Source organism: Nelumbo lutea, chromosome 4 (genome assembly GCF_056320005.1).
Source record: "Nelumbo lutea isolate HS-2025 chromosome 4, American lotus-T2T, whole genome shotgun sequence".
NCBI classification, from domain to species: domain Eukaryota; kingdom Viridiplantae; phylum Streptophyta; class Magnoliopsida; order Proteales; family Nelumbonaceae; genus Nelumbo; species Nelumbo lutea.
Window position 1 is genome coordinate 82,080,063 of NC_142687.1, and position 21,473 is coordinate 82,101,535.

Below are 21,473 nucleotides of genomic sequence, written 5' to 3' on the forward strand. Positions count from 1 at the left end.
AAGTCCGAGGTTGTTCGATTTGAGTCTGGCCCGAACTTATATTTGGATTAGGTCTGGGTCGGTTCAGGCTGGTTAATTAGCCCACACTAAAGTATGTATTTGTATATGCATATACATAGGTGGATTGGGCTCAAGTTAGAATAAGATAAAATTGTGTTTGGGTTAGGCCTAGTTTGAATTACAATATCCGGTTCAAAAAAATAGGGTTAATTTGAAAACAAAAAATATCTAAACCTATCACTAAAATTTATGGGCTAAATTGGTCCGGGCTCAAGTTGGGCCCGCCCAAATTGTACTACCCGTAATCTTTAATAGATGGATGGATAGATAGATAGATATTATATAAGAGTTGATGGATCGTCTATGATAATGATGAAGATAGGACCATGGATGGACCAAGTGGACCGGGCGAGATATCCTTTGTTGGGATTCTGAGACTTGGGAATTGGGAGGAAGAGGCGAGGAGTGTCGGTGACGGACAACGACAAGCTCCTGTGACTGTGAGGGGGTGGGTGATGTCATGTATAAACAGCGATGCTGATGTTTTAACGACGGGAACCACCCAATCCTCCATTCCCCTCCTTCTGGTTTGCTGCTTTCATCCTTTTTTTTTTTATCCGGATTTTTTCCCTGTTAATTTAATATAATATTGTTATTATTTATTTATTAAATAATAAAGAATGAATAATGGGGTTCGCTTTCTTGGTCTTTAAATTCATTTCTTCCATTCTCTGCAACGCATCATCTCATATCTCACCTTTTTACTCAATCCCCTCTTTATCTCTTGCCCACTTTCTGTTTCCTTCTGAACTTCCTCTCCCTCTTCTTTGTATCTGCATATCTTTATCCCTAGCTTCTGGAGCAAGGTAATTTCTCCTCCCCCACCACTCTCTCATGGTGGTTAATGGTGGCTAATGGTGGCGAGTTTTGTAACAGGAGGTCTAGAGCGAGGAGATGGCCATGGCGAGCTGCAACAGAGGCGAGGAGTATTCAGCTTCCCAAGAAGAAGAGGTATACATCTTTCGATCTCTCTCCCTCTCTCTGGTTATAAAAAGAAACCCTCGTACCTATCTTCTTAGATTGAGTCAAGTGCAAACTCAGAGCTGAAGCCTCTTCGGTCGACAGAACTGAATTGCACCCTCTTAATTACGTCAGTGCACAAAGGGATTACAATCCTGACTATGCAACAATCTGCGGTGCAAACTCCGTCCACCCCAAGAATAAAAAAGAAAAAAAAAATCATTTTTACGTTTTCCTGACTGGTAGTATGTCAGTATTATTAGTTTAGTTTGAAATTTTGCCTTACTATTCAACGCTTGAATAAGCTTGAGCTTCCATCTAAAATGAGATCCTCAGCTCAGACTTCCGCTAATGTTCTTAGTTCTGAATCTGATGACGAATTTATTTAAATTTTAAAAAATCGGCTGAGCTGAAATCTGTTGCGGTGGTATGTTACAGATTCCTACTTCTACCTAAAAAAAAATAAAATTTTATCCTTTGATAGTTTATTCTATGAAATTTCACGCGTCAACCCTGATCAGGGCCACCGCAATCAGTTTTAATTGGAGTCCGTTTGGGAGGATTTTTGCTTTTGGGTCTTCTTGTGCACATTTCTTCTCATCTTTTCAGTTTTTGGTTTTTTAAAACATTTAAACAGTGGTTTGAGCATCTGAAAAGCCCATATTAGCTTTTCGGATTTTTATCAAATACAGGGTTAAGCCCAATTTGAAACACCTCTCTTCCCAAAAGCCATTCCAAACGGACACTTAACCAAGCTAGCATGAACGGCTTTAGATTATTAATAGAACGTTTTTGCTGTTCAGTGGACTGTGGAACTAATAATGAGGTTTCACATTAGTAATAAATTCAGAAGGTTTTTGCTGTTCAATGGGCTGTGGAACTAATAACGAGGTTTCACATTAGTAATAAATTCAGAAGGTTTTTGCTGTTCAGTGGGCTGTGGAACTAATAACGAGGTTTCACATTAGTAATAAATTCAGAAGGTTTTTGCTGTTCAGTGGGCTGTGGAACTAAAAATGAGGTTCGACATTAATAATAAATTCATGGTCCCAATGTAAAAAGTGCAGGTCCCATGTATTTTATTAATAATGTAAAACTTTATTATTAAATAACTTTTTTCTATTAATAAGGTCGTTAAGACTTGAGAAATTAGGGTTTGGTTCACCCTAAAATGAAAAGGACATATCTCCAAACTCCGTTGAAATAACTGAAGTGTGATTATTAGTTCAACTCTCTTACCTAATGGGTTTGAGTGAGTTTGGGAAGGGATTTATTTTGTCCCCTTGTCCAACCCATATATCGTGGTGTGTGGTTTATCACAACAACGATTGCTACGTGGACAAACTAATAGTTTGATAGACGACTCATGAATCTTGCACGTGGCCCGGAACGGTTGTGAGCTTGGAAAGGGATTTATTTTCTGTCCCCTTCTCCAACCCATATATCGTGGTGTGTGGTTTATCACAACAACGCTTGCCACGTGGACAAACTAATCACCTTTTCTAGACAAATTTTACGTTTAGCAAAGGAGAAAAAATGTTCAAGTTGAAGAGTGGAGATTTCAAAAGAAATAAGCTGAGGAAGGTGACTACTGGTTCAGTTGATAAGTTCTCTGACTTGGGAACATTTCCCACCTCCCGTTTTGTGTCAAAAGATTTGAGATTAGTTGATATGGACCTGGAAATGTTCAACAACATTGTCTTTCATTATCTCATTTTATGGTCAGAATAAGCTTTAAATCAAGCTCTATTTTTATCTGTAAAAAGCAGGCAACGGTTGGGAACAAATATGGAGGACTTGTGCCCCGAAAGAAGCCATTGATCTCAAAGGTAAAAAAGCCTTGAGTTGTCACTTTTTCAGCTCAGTTTGTTTAGGATTTGTCATGGTCTTGAATTCATTTCATATTTTCAGGATCACGAACGTGCATTTTTCGATTCAGCTGACTGGGCTTTAGGCAAGGTAAGGATATATATATTTAACGAACAAATAATGTTTTTTAAAACTAGACCAGATTGGACGGTCGGACCGGAAAAACTGGGAATCGACCAGGTGATTGGTTCTGCTTTTTTTTTTCTCAAAATCGAATTCTTGACAAAAACCATTGATTTTGGTTAGCAAACCGTTGACCCGGGTGGTTAATCGTTCGAATGGTTTTGACCTTTTTTTTATTTTTTTGTTAAAACGAGCTGACTGTTCGGTTTGAACAGTTCGTTCTCCGGATCGGTTTTAAAAAACTTGCAACAAATGGTCATTAACTGATGACATTATGGCCCATTCGATTTGTAGCCTTGTATGGGTTTGAAAGAAATTGGAAGATTACGTTCTTCCAAATGTTTGGTTGGACAGAATTGGATTCTCATTTTTATTTCCGGTAGAATGATATTCTCAATTGAAGAGAATGGCCAGTCCCTCCCTTTTCCCATAAAAATAAAACCTCATTCCAACTAATTCTAACTCGTGTCTTGAGCCAAATAGAATATGAGAATAAATCATCCCGATTACGAAAACATATATCTCTCTACCATCCACAAAAGTCATACTTGCAATCATGCCTCGAGGCCTTAAGCTGACTTGTGAATATTGGACATATCGCAACATAGGGCCCTAGACTAGACCGTGCGTTTTATGAGTATTGTAGCATTGGACCCAAGCTTTTGCCTTTTTCTCAAACCACGTTTAATGGTGGGAGTGATGGGGCCATACTATATGGCTAGGGTTGCCTATAGATTTTGTCGTGGTCTTCTTTGGTATCCAGAACAGTGCCACAAAGGACTGACTAGACGTGGTTTAAGGCTGGCCTGAAAAAAAGCAAATCAAAATTGCATTTATAAGTTAGACTGGGTTAGTCGGCTCAAACCTCAAACCCACTCCAAAATTCAGTACAGCTTTAAAGCCCATGTCAGCTACAACCCTACAGCCTATGCCCTGTTCATGGATATGGGTGTTTTGCATCATGATTTTGCTTGGATATTATATTTGTCCTTGATTTAAGCATTGAAAATCAATGTTTTGAAACCAATGTGGAGGCCGATCCACTTTTACTTTTAGGTCTGGGTCACCGGTTCAATTGTTTAGGTTGAATGGATCATATCATACCACATCATTAAATGTATATATACACCTATAGATTTGACGTTTAAAAAGTTTTATTATTATTATTATTTTTTTTTGTTGTGAAAATAGCAGGATTGGGATGCATAGGTTTCGAAAAGTAATCAAAACAAATGATCACCTCAATCCCACATTGGAGTATAAAGTTATGGCCTTTAGAACTTTGTACATGCATTGAATGTACAACCTACCACCCAAGTTATCAAGTCAAATGGATCAACAGTTGAACCATTCAAAATGAACAATTTTTTACCAAATCAATGTTTTTTTACCAAACGGCGGGCCTTAATAAAACTTGGACCTGAAGTCGAGATTGGGCGGCAGTTTGAACGGTTCAATTGGTCAGATTAACAGCAGGTTGAAAACCGGGAAAAATGGGTTAAAGCAATGAAAACAGGATTATGGTTTGATAAAATTAAAATGCTTATATCACGCTTACATAGCCATGAAACATCATGATACCAAATACATCCAAATTTTGCACAGTGGTATGCTGTTGCTTTTTTTTTTTTTTTTTTAAAGAAAGTGTTTCACTGATTCCATTATCTTCTAAGTGGAAAAGGACCTAATAAGTGGGCCTTCATGTGGGCTCCCTACCCCCTAAAGAGTTCATAATCGGTATTTCAAACCCATTTACTCTGCATAGTTGATCTAATACTGGCACTATTTTACTTTCAGCAAGTAACGGGCTTCAACGAAAGGTCCAAATCTGCAGTGGAGACGTTACGACCGAAATTACAGGTAATGTCTACAAACTACAAATCTACAATGAAAATCGATTAACACGGAGGGATTGGTATTAGTGAGAAACTAGCGGCAACTCGTGTAATGTATGGGATTTCTTTAACGAAAGCTAAATAATAGAAATACATAAAAGTATATAATTGTTTTATATTTTTTATTTTTTAAATAAATAATTATTATTTATATTTTATATACTATTTTTAATAATTTTTTACAATACAAAAATAATAATAACTAATTTTAACTAGATAGGATTGTCCATCAAACCGATGAAATAGACCAATTTGACTCGAGTTGGTCAATTTTCTAGTATTTTCAATTGGCTTTGGTTGAATAGTTTTCCAACCCAACCCAGGTTGGATCAATTTCGCCTTGCCCATTTTTAAATCAACCAAAATCAAATGACCTAACCATAAATATATTAATATTTTTATATTTTTAATACGGAAAAGTTGAAAAATTCTTATATTTCTTAGTCTAAAATATTTTAATCATAAACTTAATTTTTAATTTTATTTTTTTAATTATTCTACTATAATTTTTTATAATTTAAATTTAATTTCTTTATACTTAAATCTTTTGAACCGACCGACCAAACAGAAAATTGACTCAAACAGATACAACCCAAGTTCGTTGGTTTTCAATAATTGTTAGACGGTTTCAGGTGACCAACTCCCTAACCTGACCAAGTTGATTGGGTTGGCCAAACATCCTAGAACCGAGCTGAACTAACCCGTGAATACTCCTAACCTCAACTAAATTAATAGTCTAATATCTAATAAATAACAACAGTTCAATCTCCAATAATTATTGAAAATTTATAGCAAAATTACAAAATTATTGAAAATATATTGATAATGAAGATACAATAAATAATAAAAAATGTGTTAAATTAGTCAATAAATAGTTTATTCTCAAATAACAATTTAACCTCAAATAAATATTAATCAATAAATTATAACAAAGATACAATAAGTACAATAAAGTAAATTTAAAAACTTGAATAACATTAGTTTAATCTCCAATAATTATTGAAAATGTTCTATTAAATAACAAAACAAAAATAAATTTGTACATAATTATTGAAAATATATTTATCACAAAAAAACAATAAATAATTACTGAAAATACAAAAATATTGATTTAGTATGGATAAATATATAATAAATATATCTTAAGATTTTAAAATTATTATTAATAAATATTAATTGCTTTGCACGTTTTTTTCTAGAATTATTAATTGATATAAATGAAATTAGTTATTTAAAATATTATTTATTTTTTATTTAAATAATATCATTATTTATATTTAAAATATTAATTATTTATTGAATTTAATAATCTATAAAATTGTAATTTATACTATTATTACAAAATTTCGTTATTAATTTTGTAAAATATTTAATTATTATTAATTTGAATATTACGTTATAGTTATTTTTCTAGTTTTAAGAAATTTTAAAATTTATTACATAATTTCATTATTCTAACTATTTAAAGTCTAGTAAATATTTTATTATTTAAAATATTTAGTTATTTAAATATTTAAATAATATATAAAATATTTAATTTTTTTTTGTTTGAATTTTAATTATTTCAAAGTTATTATATAATATTAAATATTTTGTTATATAGTTATTTCAATACTTTTAATGTTATTTAAGATATTTACTTATTGAAATATTTAAATAGTATTTTATTGTTTAAATAACATTTGAGTTGAATAATCCGGAAAACCATAATTTATAATGTTAGTACATAATTTCGTGATGAGTTTTATAAAAATATAAAATTATTAATGATATGAATATTATTAAATCTATTATAATTATTTTTTGTATTTTTAATAAATATTTTAAAGTTAATATATCATTTTGTCAGAATATTTAAATAACTTTTAAACTTTTAATTCAAACTTTAAATAGATATGGATAACAAGTGGGGGAGAGGATAAATAGGAATTAGAGATAATTTAGGAGATAAATAGGAATTAAAGATACTTTAGGAGAAAGGGAGGGAGGTAATTTAGGAGAAATTTTAGGAGATGATATTATTTAGGTTATTGGGAATGTATGTGTGTGTGTGTGTGTGTGTGTGTGTGAGAGAGAGAGAGAGAGAGAGAGATTTTAGGTTATTTTTTATGGGAATGAGAGCATCGATCTCGTTGGTTATTTAAAATATTCAAAAAAAAAAGGAGAAATTTTATAGATTATTATGTTTGAGAGAGAGAGAGAGAGAGTGTGTGTGTCTGTGTGTGTGTGTGTGTAGTGGTGATATGGTTTCAACTACTGAATTTTGACATGGCAAATGATCCTCAGCGGACGCCTCACCAACAACTGCCACCTCGGAGACCTGCTTGCACAACCTATGGGGATAACTTGGTGGGTTTTATCTTCCAACCCCTATGTCTATATATTTTTTCAGTTATTCAATCTTTAGGGTCCATTTGGTTTACAATTGGATTAAGAATTGGAATGGTGTACTCCCCTCACCTGTTTGGTTTAGATTGAAATTTAAACCGAAATCAGAATTGGTTAGAATGGATTCTCATAACTGAGAGAGGAAAAGGAAATGGGCATTCCTTCAAATTGGAGAATATCATTCCACCATGAATGGAAAAGGGATTCCATTTTCCTCTAAAAAAGTTGAAATCAAAATGATCCTAATTCCTACAAATCAAACGGACTCTTAATTCTTTAAAATTATTTTAATTAAGTCCCGGGTCGTTGATTTTGCAGACTGAGTAGATGATCTCCTTGGGCCTTCAGACTGAACGCTCTTGTTCGAACAAGAAATTCCAAATGCTGTGCTCATGAGCGATGAAATGATAATTCAGTGAATCTCCGCTTTTAAGTACTGCCTTCCAACGACAACAAGCTTCTAAGTAGTCCTGCATGGTAGATGAACCTTTTTAAAATAATGTAAGACCTTTTTCAATAAGAATATTGCTGTCTACTTAGAAATGATCAAGCAATAAATTACAAAGTTCGTTACCTTGGAGAAAAATGAATACGCTTCAATTCATGAGACCAACTGGGAATAAGGTTGGGGCATTTATGAATTAGTGGCTATTTGGTTAAAATCCACCTGATTAGTCCTATTTTATGATGCCAGTTGATTGGCCGTAAGTTTTCCGATATCATGTCTTTCTAATATTATAGTCGAACTTAAAAAATGTTAATAAAATGTGCAAATATATATACACAGCCACTACTGCTTATAATCTTAAAATGGATCAAGTTTCATAGAGATGGATTCATATTTGATTTAGTTGGATCGAATTCGAATCACCCCTATCTATATTCACTTTTGATTCCATTTGCAACCCTAAGAAAAAAGGCATGCGCTTTCCCTCTCTCTCATGCTGCAACCCTAAACATGAGACTTGGTCTAGATCCAAACTGATTCTAATTTTATTATCTTTAATAAAACAAGAATATAAATTAGATGCTGGGTTGGATTGAGTTAAGGGACCAACCAAAATACTAAACATGAGAACTGGTCTAGATCCAAACTGATTCTAATTTTACTATCTTTAATAAAACAAGTATAAATTAGATGCTGGGTTGGATTGAGTTAAGGGCCCAACCAAAGCAAACCCTTAAACATGACGCTTGGTCTAGATCCAAACAGATTCTAATTTTACTATCTTTAATCAAGTAAGTATAAATTATATGCTGGGTTGGATTGAGTTAAGGGCCCAACCAAAACCAACCCTAAACATAAGACTTGGTCTAGATCCAAACTGATTACTTTTACCAACTCTAATAAAGCAAGAGTACAAATTAGATGCTGGGTTGGATTGAGTTAAGGGCCAAACCAAAAGCAACCCTAAACATGAGACTTGGTCTAGACCCAAACTGATTATAATTTTACTATCTTTAATAAAGCAAGAGTATAAATTAGATGCTTGGTTGGATTAAGTTAAGGGCCCAACCAAAACCAATCATAAACATGGGACTTGGTATAGATCCAAACTTATTACAAGACTCAAATTTGCCAATCCAAACCAATGTTTTAAAAAATGACCCGGAATCGGAACCGTTCTGGCCACTAGTATCTGGGTCGATAGTTCAACCATCCAGTTCGAAGGGATGGCCCGTTCTGATAAAATAATTAAATAATTAAATTTAAAAAATAGCCAAAACTGTTGAATGGGTCAAACGAGTCGACAATTCAACCGCCTGAGTCAATGGTTCTTGACCAATTCAACAATTTTTTGTTAGTGATCAGTTTGGGATAAAACGGAACTGATTGCCTGGACGATTCCTGAGCCAAATGGTCTAGCCACGCGGGTCAACAGCAGTTCAAAAACCATAACCCAACCAAATTTTTTATTCAACCACATGCCTAAATTTGTCAATCCAAATCTGACCAAATATATTATTATACGTTTGAGTGACAATATACATACATGCATATATTCATTGGCTTTGGGCCCATTCAAATTGTGGCAAAAGTTAAACTTCAACCCGACCATGAACATAATAAAAAATTAAAGTGGTTCATTTATATAGAATAGTGAATAGATTCAGATCAAGCAATCTGTATTTATGAATATTTGTAAAGGTGCATGGGCAAGGAGGTGCATTATGATTATATTACTTTCTATATAAGTTTAAACCTAACTTTTTTTCCAATTTCCCACATTTAGACGTTGCCTTGGCCACATCATCAGTTTCTAACCTGAACCCAGTTGTTAGGATCAAATGCGATCAAGGTATTTCCCTACCCCTACACCCTAAACTACCAAACATACGAATACAAGAGAGCCAATAATAATAATAATAATAATAATAAGAATAAGAATAAGAATAAGAATAGGTCATGTTTGTTTCTCTGTTTAGTGGTCTAACAAGCCAAGCTTTTCAAGAGCTGCTCAAGCTCGACTCATGAAAAGCTCGGCTCGGCTCGGTTTCAACTGAGCTCGAGTCCAATTCAATGGCTCGATTAATAAATGAGCCAAATTCGAGCCTACTAGAACTTGGCTCGTGAGGCTCACGAGCCAGCTCAAATATATATAATATATAATAATATATATAATAAAATTATAGTGAATAATATATATAATAAAAATATTATAATTCTTAATTTTTAAATATAAAATAAAATTTATATATATAATTTTTATTTTTATAAAATATTTTTATAATAAAATATATAATAAATATTTTTATAAAATATAAAATGAGTCGAGCTCGAGCTTATGAACTTTTGACTCAAGCCGAGCTCGAGCTCAAGGTTCTGGCTCAAACCAAGCTCGAGCTCGAGCCTGGTACTATTTGGCTCAACTCAGCTCAAATCCACCCCTACTGAGAATCCAAGCTTTCCAACCTCTAAGTAGGGGTGAGTATTATTCGGTAAAAACCGAAAAACCGAATTGAAAATTTCAGTTTTCATTTTTTTTTTATTTGTGGTTTTCATTATAATATATTGTATATAAAATTCAATTTCCTAGTATGTATTATAATATACAATATATGTCATAATATATAATATTTTATATATGTCAATGAAATTCAGTTTTAACCGAAATAATCGAAAACCAAACCAAAAATTTTGGTTTTAGTTTTCATTTTTTTTATTTCAGTTTTCAAAATTTCAATCAAATAAACCAAATGCTCACCTCTACTTCTAACCGAAATACTTATAAATTGTCAAATTAATAAATTCAAGTGTGTGTTTTCAAGGTAAGGAGAGGTTTGAGGAATCAAAAATCTATTGAATTAAGCCCACCTGAATTGGAGTCTGGATTCAGTTGACCCTTCAGTCGCAGGGCGTGTGAACCCTCCAATAGGAGGTGTGCACGTTGCCCTCTTCAGGGCTATCTGTTCCATTACCTTAAGCTTCCGCTAAGCTTGTCAGCCCAGTTCAATCGGTTAGTAAAAAACAAAACCAGTCAAACATAACACTCGAATTCTTTCCCCACATTCATTTGACCTCTCTTTTCCCCATTTTCATTTTCACCTAAGCCTTAGCTCAAGAACAAGAGACCACCAGCGGCAATTTCAACAAGCTCCAACAACGTGGAATCAACCGGCAGTAAGCATCCCTTCTCCTTTTCCTTCAAACCTCTGTATTCCTCTTCAATCTAAAATTCTTCATTTCTCTTCTTCTCTAGTAACAAACCACTGATGGGCAACACGAATCAATAAACCATGGCAAGGGCTGTGAGCTCTGGAAAGCTCATGGCTAGTTCAAAAAGATAGAGTTGCCACCCATTTTTTAGAGGAAATGCACCCTTATTTTTAGATTTAAAAACTCGATTTAGGTCTTCGATAGTGATTGTGCCCTTCATTGAAAAGGCACATAGCCAAGAGATTTCAGGTGCCCAGGATTGGGAGAGGGAAGGTATTAGGCACCCATCTCTCCAAGCTGTTGTAGCAGCCCACTATGGGAGTTATTCGGTCTCAATTTCTTTTGGAGAAAAATGGAAATGGTTATAGGAATTTCTTAAATCTGGAGGAACATGCTTTCAACTTCTCCTAAGACCGATTTTAAGGTGATGTTATCAGGTTTTTGGTACAAATTTCCCTAAGACCCTCACATCTCTGCCTCTATTCTCAATTAAGAAGAAATTACACATGATGGTTCTCCAACATTTCAGAACCTCAACCAACCCAGAAAAACTATAAAATAATTACCTTTTGTATGTTCCTCGTCAAAAGTTTTCCAGTAGCTAGGATGAGATAGAATGAAGTTCAAATGGGTTCTTGAGGTAGGGAATGTTTCTAGTTGTAACAACTTCCGCTTGAAATAGAGGATGTGAGTTTGGAATCTAGGGTTCAGAGTACCTCTAAATTTCGGGTGAACAAGAGGTAGTATATGGGCTGGAAGAAAGCTCTCTTCTCTCTTTTTTCTCTTTTTCTCTCTTTTTCTCTCTTTGGGGGCTTCTCTTAGGTTTTTTCCTCTTTTTTCTCTTGTTTCTTCTCTTCCCATTCTTTCCCCTTTCTTTTTTTCCCCCTCCCTTGAGCTCGAATTAATCAGTATTTATAAAGAAAGGGAGAAGAGTCAGGTCTAAATCTGCTCAGCTATAGTGTCTATAATTTAACATAGCTTTTCACACAAATAGGCAAAGATTCTTCAAAGAAATAGATACACAGTCAAGCATTCCTATTTGGCGAAACATTTTCTTTGATTTAGGGGTGGTTTCATGAATTTTATGCATCCAGTGGGAGCTTGGGGTGTGTCTGTCATGGAGATCTCGTATTTATGGTTGTAAGTGGCAAAAAAATGAAAACTTAATGAACATTTCAATGTTATTCTGTCTTTTCTTGGTCTTAAGTGGGGTTTTTTGGTATTTTGAGCTTTTTAAGCCTATTAGGTTGTTTTATTGGTCCAGGTGTTCTAATGTGACAAGAATGGGTCTGACATCATCCATCACCCTTTTGAGGCTTCAAGTTAGGACAGATGATGTGAAAATTTAATCTAGTGCGTCGAAATGGTATCTCTCTAGTTTGACGGTCAAACGGATGAATTTGGTCATGAAATTTGAAGTGGGAAGCTCCCATCTCATCCATTCTTAAAAAAATGCAGGAAATGTAGAAGTATCCACAACCACTTTAGTAGTTAGTTTTATTTGAATTTCAAGTATAAATATAATTATTAGACGATTAGTGAAAGTCAAATAAAATCTTCTCAAATAAAATAATATTACTATTAAGGCTGCAACTTGGGTCGGATTGGCCCGAACCCAACCCTAACCCAATCCGAAAAAGTTGGGTTGGGTTGGGTCAGGTTGATGTTCGGGTTAGGATTAGGGTTGAAATTCATGAACCCGACTTTACTTTGGGTTGGGTTAGGATTGACCCCTTAGTCAACCCGAACCCGACTCTATAGTACATGTCATATATAAATATATGTTATATGTAATATATAACATACATTGATTTGTTTAGATGCATGATATTTGTATAACCCCCACCATATAGTATCATGTATTTCTTTTAAGATAATCGCTTCACTTAATTCTAATGAGAAAGACTAAAACCTTAATAACATTATTTTATGTTTTTTGAAAATTTTATTCTTCATCTCCTCTATGTTGTTTGCCGCCTAAGAAAGATCTATCGTAAGTCATAACTCATAATAAACTATAGTCATTTTTGTCACTTGATTTTCTAAATTTTGTACCAAAAGAACAAAAAAAATGTCAACAAATAAATACCAATGAAATATAGGACTAATATATGTAGTGAGAGTTGATGGAATAAGGTTGGGTTGGGCCCAACCCAAAATTGACTTCGGGTTGGGTTAGGGTTGAAGGAATTTAGTGAGGGTTAGGGTTAGGGTTGGATTGGTCGAGTTGAAGGTTGCGTTGGGTTAGGGTTAGGGTTAGGTTGGGGTTTAGAACTTAGGGCTGGGCTAGGGTTGGCCTCAACTCGACATAACCCGGCCTGACTTGCAGCCCTAATTACTATAAAAAATAAAAAAGAGTAAAAACCAAAATGATACATATGTGTGGCTGCCCCATAACGGGGTCACATACTAGATAAAATACGGTAAGTCTATAAAAATATATCAAAACAATAAATGAAAAACCTAACCTAATTTTTTAATATAAATGATTTAAAAAATTCAAATTTTAAAATAGTTGCCCCGTACTAAGTATGGGAGTCATGCCTAGAGCGTTAAAAAATGTAAAAAGGTTGTTGGTTATCAATAGCTTACTTGGGATTGAAGACTCCTTAGAGCATTAAGACAATTAATGAGTGTCATTTCATGTATTCTCTATGTAGGCTGAATGTGAGATGTTATGGTGTTTTTATAGAAGAAAATTTTGTTTGCATTGGCTTACTAATTTAAGTCATAGGTTGAAAATTTCTAGTTGAAATAGTGATAGATTAGATTTGAGCTTCAAGTATGTTTCATTGTGTTTACTACCAAAAAAAGTATCTTTCTAGCCTCTTCTTTCTTTCTACTACACTTTGTGGAACTCTAAAATGGACCAATTTATTAAATTTTTTATTTATGTTTTTTTATTTAAAAAATAAATAAATGGGAAAGAAAGATTCATGTAATGAACCACCAAACGAGGCTTTGATGATGAAGATGAAGATATTTGTTTTGAGGGTCATTTGCTAATCCTGAGTAATGACCGTCGTTGATATTACATTGTTAAAAAGTATTAGGCATAAACTGCTACTAGTGTGATGAAAACAGGGCAATAGAACATTTCCATTTTGAAATGCTCTTCAACACTCAACAATAAAAACTAAAAACTTTCTTTTATGTTATTATCAAGAAAAAAATAAAAGAAAAATGCATAAACCATAAATTTCCTTTTTTGAATTTCCATTCAGCAACCAATTTTTCTCAATAACATATCGATAACACTTGTTGCAAGTTTTCGATCACCAAATCTGGATATTCTAGAGGATAAATTGGGCCCAATTGAATTCGTTGTTTTGTCAGAAGTAAAACTGAGTACAATGAGCTTTTAGGTGCAAACAAAAACAAAATTCAATGTAAATGTTCTTTAGGTGGCAGCACGTCTATAAGCTTGAGCCCCAGGGCTATATTGGCCATCATCAATGAGGAGTTGGATAGCATACTTCAATGGACAACATTCATTGGTCTCATGTCCTGGTCCTTGATGGTAGGCACAGTTAACCTTCTTATTGAAATTCTTTAGATCCGCAACCAGCTTCCAAGGCAATAAATGCAAGTATCCTTTTTTGACTAGGATGGGTAAAAGTTGGGAAAGATGGCAACGTAATAGGCTTAATTTCTTCACTTCTCTCTTGGATGGTTGAGGCGGTGGCATAAGATTCGAAGCAAAAACTGGTGGTGTTACTCTTGTGCAAAAGATTAACCAATCAACTTTCAAGGTTAACAGGTTCACTGCTTTTCAAAGTTCTTTGATATCTTGTTTCATTTTGACTTGATCTCTGGTAGGTGTGGTAATCTTTTCTTGTTGGGAGCATAGACTTTAGATGGAATGCATAATAAGTATGCATGTAATACAGAGATGATGCAAACAACGCCTACACTATAAGGGTTGGCACCTAGCAGATGTCTGGGTAGAAAGCCTAGGGTTTTTAGGAGAAAAAGGTATTTATTTGAGAATCATAAGGTTTTATTTTTATTGGATTATCCGAGCCGCACCCAAGCGCCACTGCCCAGGCTGCCTATGTGCCTTAGTTATATCTTAAGGGGTATTCTTAGGTATGGATTAGATCTTGGGTGTTGACTTTGAGAACTGTGCGATTATTAGTCAAGTGCCCTGGTCTTTTGTGATAAAAGCAATACTTGCCCATCTTGAAGCTCTTCGATAAGGGATTGGGAATTGGAAATTGGTTTAGGTGACAAAGATGTTAGATATCCACTCTTGATCAGCTGAGGAAGCAAATTGTGTCTTTACTCTTCTTTTAAAGGGATCCGTTAAAGTTTGATGTTTATGTGCTAAAGGTAAGGGTTGATGTATGGTGGCAACTACAATAGATTTTTTTATATCAACTAGGGGATTTGTGGGTACTGAGTTGATTTTTCTGTCCTTCCCTATTCAATGCATACACCAACCTTTTGCAATGCATCTTTATAAGGTGTTCTAGATCATCAAATCTCTCGATAAATTGTTATACTAATTTGCCCCATGTCCTTTGAGTGTCTAGGTTGAGATGGGTATACCATTCCAAAGCGGTTTTTTTGGGCTAAATGGTTGGGCTAGCAATCATTCATCAAACTCAAGTTGAATTTTGTCTATACAAAAAAGAAGGATGCGAGCTTTGCGACAATTAGATCCATCGTACTTGTAGAATTTTTGGATTTTAACTTGGGAAGGTTTAGGTTAGGATGAGGGCACTTGATTTTTTTTTTTTTTTTGCTGGGATGCTCGTATGTCCTCCATGTTCTCCTTCATCTTGGCCAAATCTGGTGGGAGATTGGTGACGATCTTGAAAGGATTCTTTTTAATTTAAGAGGGATTTGAACTTTTATTTGTTTTGTTTTGTGTCTTTTTGTTTTACTCTATTGGAGCTAGACTAGGTGGATGTTTCAAAGTTGCTTGTCTAAAGGGCCTAGTTTGTTGGTTCTATAAAGGTATCAATCTAGGTTGTAGGCATCTAATGAGTGGGAATAAACTAGTGTGGGCTATGGACTAGTTATAGGGATGCAACATGTGATATCATGTGATATGCTCATGCAAATGATAAAGTGCAGGCAAAAACAATGGGAAACCACGATAAATCCAATATGTCCCTAGTATACATTTAGAACTATCGAGGCTGCTATGACTTGGCTAATCAGATATTGGATCCTAAGCAAGAATGGGTCGAGGTTAAATCTAACTTGTGAAGGTATAGGGTGCTATGGGTGAGGTTGAGGTAATAGACTTGATATGAAGTGCTAGGTTGATGTGATTCCAGTGGTGTTGATGGGCATAGCTACTAATTGGAGGAGTCCTAAGATGACTAGATCTGTAGGTGATTAGATAGAAAGCTTCCTTGGGTTGGGTCAAAGGAACTTAGCAAGGATGTGTAGGAATATATGGTTAACTAGACTAGGTCATGCAAGAGGAATGCCTTAAACTAGTGGACCTCTGTCGAAAATTAGAAAAAAAAAACATTTAGAAACTAAGATTGAGCTTGAAGTTGGAAAACAAATACAGTGTTTAAAGAAGCTCTGAAAAATCTTTTTGGGGTTTGAGGAATTTGATTAAGATTTGAAAGAACATTCATGGACTTTGGTATTTTCTCAAGTTTGTGGAATGTTGATCTTTACAATTGACTTGAAATAGTGTGAATTAAGATTTGATAAAGAGACTTTATTTGATCATCCTTACAATAAAACCTGCTGGTTTGACAATTTTACTTGATAGGTTGGTATTCTATGTTATTTGGTACATTTGTTCTTTTCCCTTATTTTATTATTAATTTTAGGATTAGGATCAAGCTCTAATTTAGAAAATATTCTTGGGTTTTGGAATAGGTGAAGCAAATTCCATGAATATTAGTTCTTATACCATCTTCATGAAGCAACAAACTCATTGGGTCAAACATTTATTCAATTTTTTTGAGCTCGAAAGTTTATACCGGAATGTCAATCCCAACACCATATGTATACCTACTTAACATTCTGGAGTTTGGAAGGTATGAAGGTCCAAGTGGCCTTTTGATGTTATTTCTCAAGAGTAACTCATAGAGCCAAACATCTACATAGCCTAAGGGAATGAAGCATCTTTTGATATTAGTCAATGGTGGATTAGACCCTTTACCATGTATATCTACTAGGTCCTCCCGGAGTTTGAATATTTTGAATGGGTCCAAGTGGCATTTTGATAGTGTGCGGTACCTACTTAGCCAAGAGATGGTCACAGAAAAGGGGGGAAAATGACCTTTTTATGCTACTTCTTAGGAGCTGAGGACTTAGGACAAATGATGAAAGGGGTCAAAATAGCCTATTGATATTGCTCCTCAATAGTTAAGCTCTTAAAGTCATGCATCTACTTAGCCAAGAGATGGACATGGGACATATAACTGAAATGGGTCAAAAATGGCCATTTGATGCTACCTCTCGAGAGTTGAACTCATAGAGTCATGCATGTACTTAGCCAAGAGATGGACACAAGACAAAAGATGGAATGGGGTTAAAATTGGCCATTTGATGCCACCTCTCAAGAGCTAAGCTCATAGAATCATGCATATACTTACCCAAGATAGGGAACAGAAACTTGGCCAAAATTTATTAGAGGTGATGTTATTGGGTCTTACGTACTAGTTTGCCTAAGACCCTCGCCTCTCTACCACTTTTTCTCAAATCCGGAGGAAGCTGGGAAGGCAAGTTTCTCAAGATTTCATGGCTTTAAGCAACTTGAAACTAAGCTAAAAGCAAAGATATGGTGGAATGAGAGACTTACCTCTCGTGTACGACCTTGAAACAATCATTCCAGCAGTTAAAAGAATTTTAAATGAAACTTGAGCAAAGCAGGAACTAGGCTAGGCATCTCTGGTGTTGAGTCTGGAAAACAGGGGATGAGGCTTGAGCTTGGCTTCAAGGATTTTGGGGTTTCAGGTAGACTGAGTGTGTTATAGGAGTTGGGAAACTCTCATCTTCCTTCTCTCTCTCTCTCTCTCTCTCTCTTCTTCTTCTTCTTCTTCCAATTTGAGACTATTCATTAGTGTCTTCCTCTCGGCAGCAACGAACCAAAACCACAGTCATTTTTCATATCTCTCTCTATTTCCCTCTCCTCCTTTCATTCTTCTTCTTCTTCTTCTTCTTCTTCTTCTTCTTCTTCTTCTTCTTCTTCTTCTTCTTCTTCAAATTTTCATTCCACCATCATTATTCAGCGTTTGAAGCTAACTAGAGTGGTGAAACTTGCTTTGATCTCCATCATTTATTTCGCTATCCCAACTCCCCCATCACTCTCTATCATCTTGTCTTGATCATTCGTCTCTCTTTCCTCCCCATGTTGTCGCCCCTTTCCGCCACCGCCGCTGCAACTTTCAACAACGATGGTTGTCTTATTCGTTGTTCATGTGATCTCTCTCTCAGTCATCCTCTTGGTATCTGTTCTTTGTCTCCACTCCTCTCTCTCTCTCTCTCTCTCTCTATTTTTTCCCTTTCCCTGAATCAACAATGGTGAACAGTGCACTGACGACTGAAAACCACTACCACCACAACTGCCGACATTAATGAAACCCACTTGGATTCGTCTTTTCTCGGTTCAAACTACAATCCACCCTCAAGCAACTACTGTTGAATTCCTACCCACAAGCACAGGCTATTGCAGCTCGACTTAGAGCTAACTAAGATCCATCAAAAGTTTCAGGCGGCCAAAAAACGAAGGAGACTCCTTGTTACAGCATTCCATCTCAGGCCAGATATCATTAGGTAAATGCATTTGTTCCCCCCTCTAGTAGATTTGTTTGTGTTATCCTTTGCTTTGGAATCTGGGGGAGAAAGAACCGACAGAGTTGGTTTGTCGAACCCACTCCTGCAAGTTCTTGGTATCGACCCTGTCCAACCATGGTTTTCCTATGTCTTTCTTTTTTAAAATGATACTCGTAGACCAAAACGCATTATCTTTTATTCTTCTCTCAATTTTCAAAATGGTTGTTAGAATGATGTTTAGTTTGAATCACTTTTATCTTGGTTTATGTTATTTGTGTTTAGTCATAGTGATGAAAGCATAAATTGATAAACAAACAGTGTTTGATTCCCTTATGCTAGTTTATTTTTGTTTTGTCTTACTTGTTAGTACAATTGTAGTTAATTGAAATACTATTTCTTCATGTTCACACTTGTTTGAAATATTATGTGGGCCTCACATATTGGACCTGAGAGAGGAGTACCCAACCCCTTCCCTCTCCCATCCGAGTCTTACTTAGATTGGTGTAGTCGGTGCCTCGGGCTTTGGAGTCACTATTAAAACAAAGCAGTTTTGAAATCATTTTCGGAGGTCCCATCACCACCATTTCCTCAATTAATGGGTGGCAACTCCATTTCTAGCCCAAGTGAGTCATTTCTCGACACTCACAATCCATTAGAGCAATCAAGAGAACTTCAATATTATATTTAGAAAACTAACGGAATCATAAAACATTCAAATAAATAAGAAAATGGTAGTTTGGAGATTTAAAAAATTTTAAATAGTTGAATGAGAATCTTTTTCAAAGTTAACTCACAAAACTCTAACAAAAGGGGTATTTGTCAAAAAGTGAAAGTTCAGGGGGTCTTTGTCACAAATGAAAGTTTAGGGGGATCTTTGTCACTAACCCCATAATATGGAGGTATTTTGTAATTTAACATAAAACCAAATGTAAATGAGAAATCCTTTAATCATAAGAAAAAAAGAGGAGGAAAAGTAAGGAAAGAAACAAAAAAGCACAATGCACAAAAATTAAGAACCATAAGAATAACTAAATCATGTCATCAAACTTCAAAGAATGGTTGAGAAAGCCTTAAAAACAAGCAAAAATGAAAAGAAAAAAAAAAGGAAAGGAAAAACTTGAAAGCAAGAGAAACCAACCGAAAACTGCAAGGTGAAACCAAACCCTAACTTGAACCAAAGCAAGCAAGAGAAAGGCTTCCAGAGGGAGAAAAGAAGGCTAAGCCTACCAAAGAATAGTGTTTCAGCCATACACCCTCCCAAGTCTCAACAAAATTCAAACATGGAGATGGCAACAAATGTACCTATGATGCAGTGATAGGCAATGCAATTAGGAGCATATTCAACACAAAATACATGACCCAATTATTGTGTGATTCTGAGTGCCACAAACAATGTTTCAGCCATAAGCGTAGCCCACCACTCCATGACACAATTGAAAACCAATTACCACAACTTGGAACACCACAACAGTTCGCAAAATGAAAGAGGAGAAAACACAGATGAAATAGGAGGAAACACAAAGTGAAGTGAAGTTCGCAGAACGATAGAGGAGGAATTGCTTATGAGAGCAAAGGCAAATACCAAACCTTAGACAAGAAAGAACAAAAGAAGTAAAGGCGAGAAAAAAAAGAAAAGATTGTCATTGAGAAGATCAAGCACATGTCTAGTGGAGCACCAAGGAGAGGAGAAAAAATATGAGGAAATTAAGGGAAAATGAAAGAGAGAGAGAGAGAGAGAGAGGGGAGAAGCCACGTGTGTTTAACTCTCACCCTATAACTATACACAAATCAAGCGTTTTAAGTATATAAGATATTAGATATGATCTCGTGGATCAATTTTGCAAGCATTTGGTAAGAAAAGGGTTATTGAAAACGACAACTATCACAATTTCAAAGGCATCCTTGCATTCAAAATGAGAGAAAAGTTTGTATTCAAAAAATGGATATAAACTTTGCATTCAAAATGAGAGGAAAGCTTGTATCCAAAAAATGGATATAAACTTTGCACTCAAAATTGGTCAATGTATCAGCTTGGAAGGAATACAAATGCAAATATGTACAATAAAAACACATAAAAAATATAAGGTTTTATGCTCTACATATTTTTTTTGGCAGAAATAGGAGGAGCTACACAAGACAAGGGGTAGCTCAGCTCCAAGCATCACAAAAACAAATAGAACTTAAATCCCTAGGTATAGAGGAAGAGCAAACTAAGAGTACTAAGACGAAAAGAATGAACTTGATTTGTCATCCAGTCCACAACTTGATTGGCATCTCTATAAACATGGTTGTAGGTGACTCCATATTCCAAATCTCCAGCTAGGCTCAATCACTCCTCAATGATGGTCTTCAATCTCCACGGGCAGTCTTTAAACACGAAATCACAAGAAGAGAGTCTCCATGAATGAAGATGGGGAGACCCCTGTAGTTAAGAGCAATGTTATGGGCCTCTCACGCAGCCCAAGCCTCCGCTACATTAATTGAGGAATTCCCGATAAAATAAGCTTTGGTCTCAAGAACATTCCTTCATTGATTTTTTACAATCCAGCCAATTGCACAATCACCTTTATCATTTCTAGATGCGTCAAAATTTATTTTGACATAACCCCCTTTTGGAGTTTTCCATTTGATTGGCTTCCATTCTTTAGTCTATATAGGATTGGAGTTACAAAAATTCTCAACATTGTGATTAAAATATAGAAGCAAAGCTATATCAATAATGACCGAAGGGTGGCAACAATGATTAAGGAAGGTTTTTTCGTTTCTAC

The 21,473-nt window shown here is 35.1% G+C and overlaps 1 protein-coding gene across 2 annotated transcripts; it reads left to right on the top strand.

The window, feature by feature from the left end:
- The first annotated feature begins 371 nt into the window (after positions 1–371).
- On the top strand, positions 372–7,881 carry LOC148861334 (cAMP-regulated phosphoprotein 19-related protein). 2 transcript variants are annotated; one of them, XM_088983538.1, is made up of 7 exons: positions 372–587; positions 937–1,011; positions 2,790–2,849; positions 2,932–2,979; positions 4,810–4,872; positions 7,194–7,256; positions 7,614–7,881. In XM_088983538.1, the coding sequence occupies exons 2-7, from the start codon at positions 955–957 to the stop codon at positions 7,620–7,622; spliced, it is 300 nt and encodes a 99-aa protein (XP_088839664.1). In that variant the 5' UTR covers positions 372–587; positions 937–954; the 3' UTR covers positions 7,623–7,881. The 2 variants fall into 2 exon arrangements, with proteins under 2 accessions (XP_088839664.1, XP_088839663.1); XM_088983537.1 differs by having other exon boundaries at positions 510–866.
- Positions 7,882–21,473: the final 13,592 nt, after the last annotated feature.

What these genes read in the sequence shown, in the direction of transcription:
- LOC148861334 (XM_088983538.1), top strand. Translation starts at nt 955, where the DNA reads ATGGCCATGGCGAGCTGCAACAGAGGCGAGGAGTATTCAGCTTCCCAA. An exon ending in CAGCTTCCCAAGAAGAAGAG is followed by an intron (nt 1,012 to 2,789) that starts GTATACATCTTT and finishes TGTAAAAAGCAG; the next exon opens with GCAACGGTTGGGAACAAATA. An exon ending in AGAAGCCATTGATCTCAAAG is followed by an intron (nt 2,850 to 2,931) that starts GTAAAAAAGCCT and finishes TCATATTTTCAG; the next exon opens with GATCACGAACGTGCATTTTT.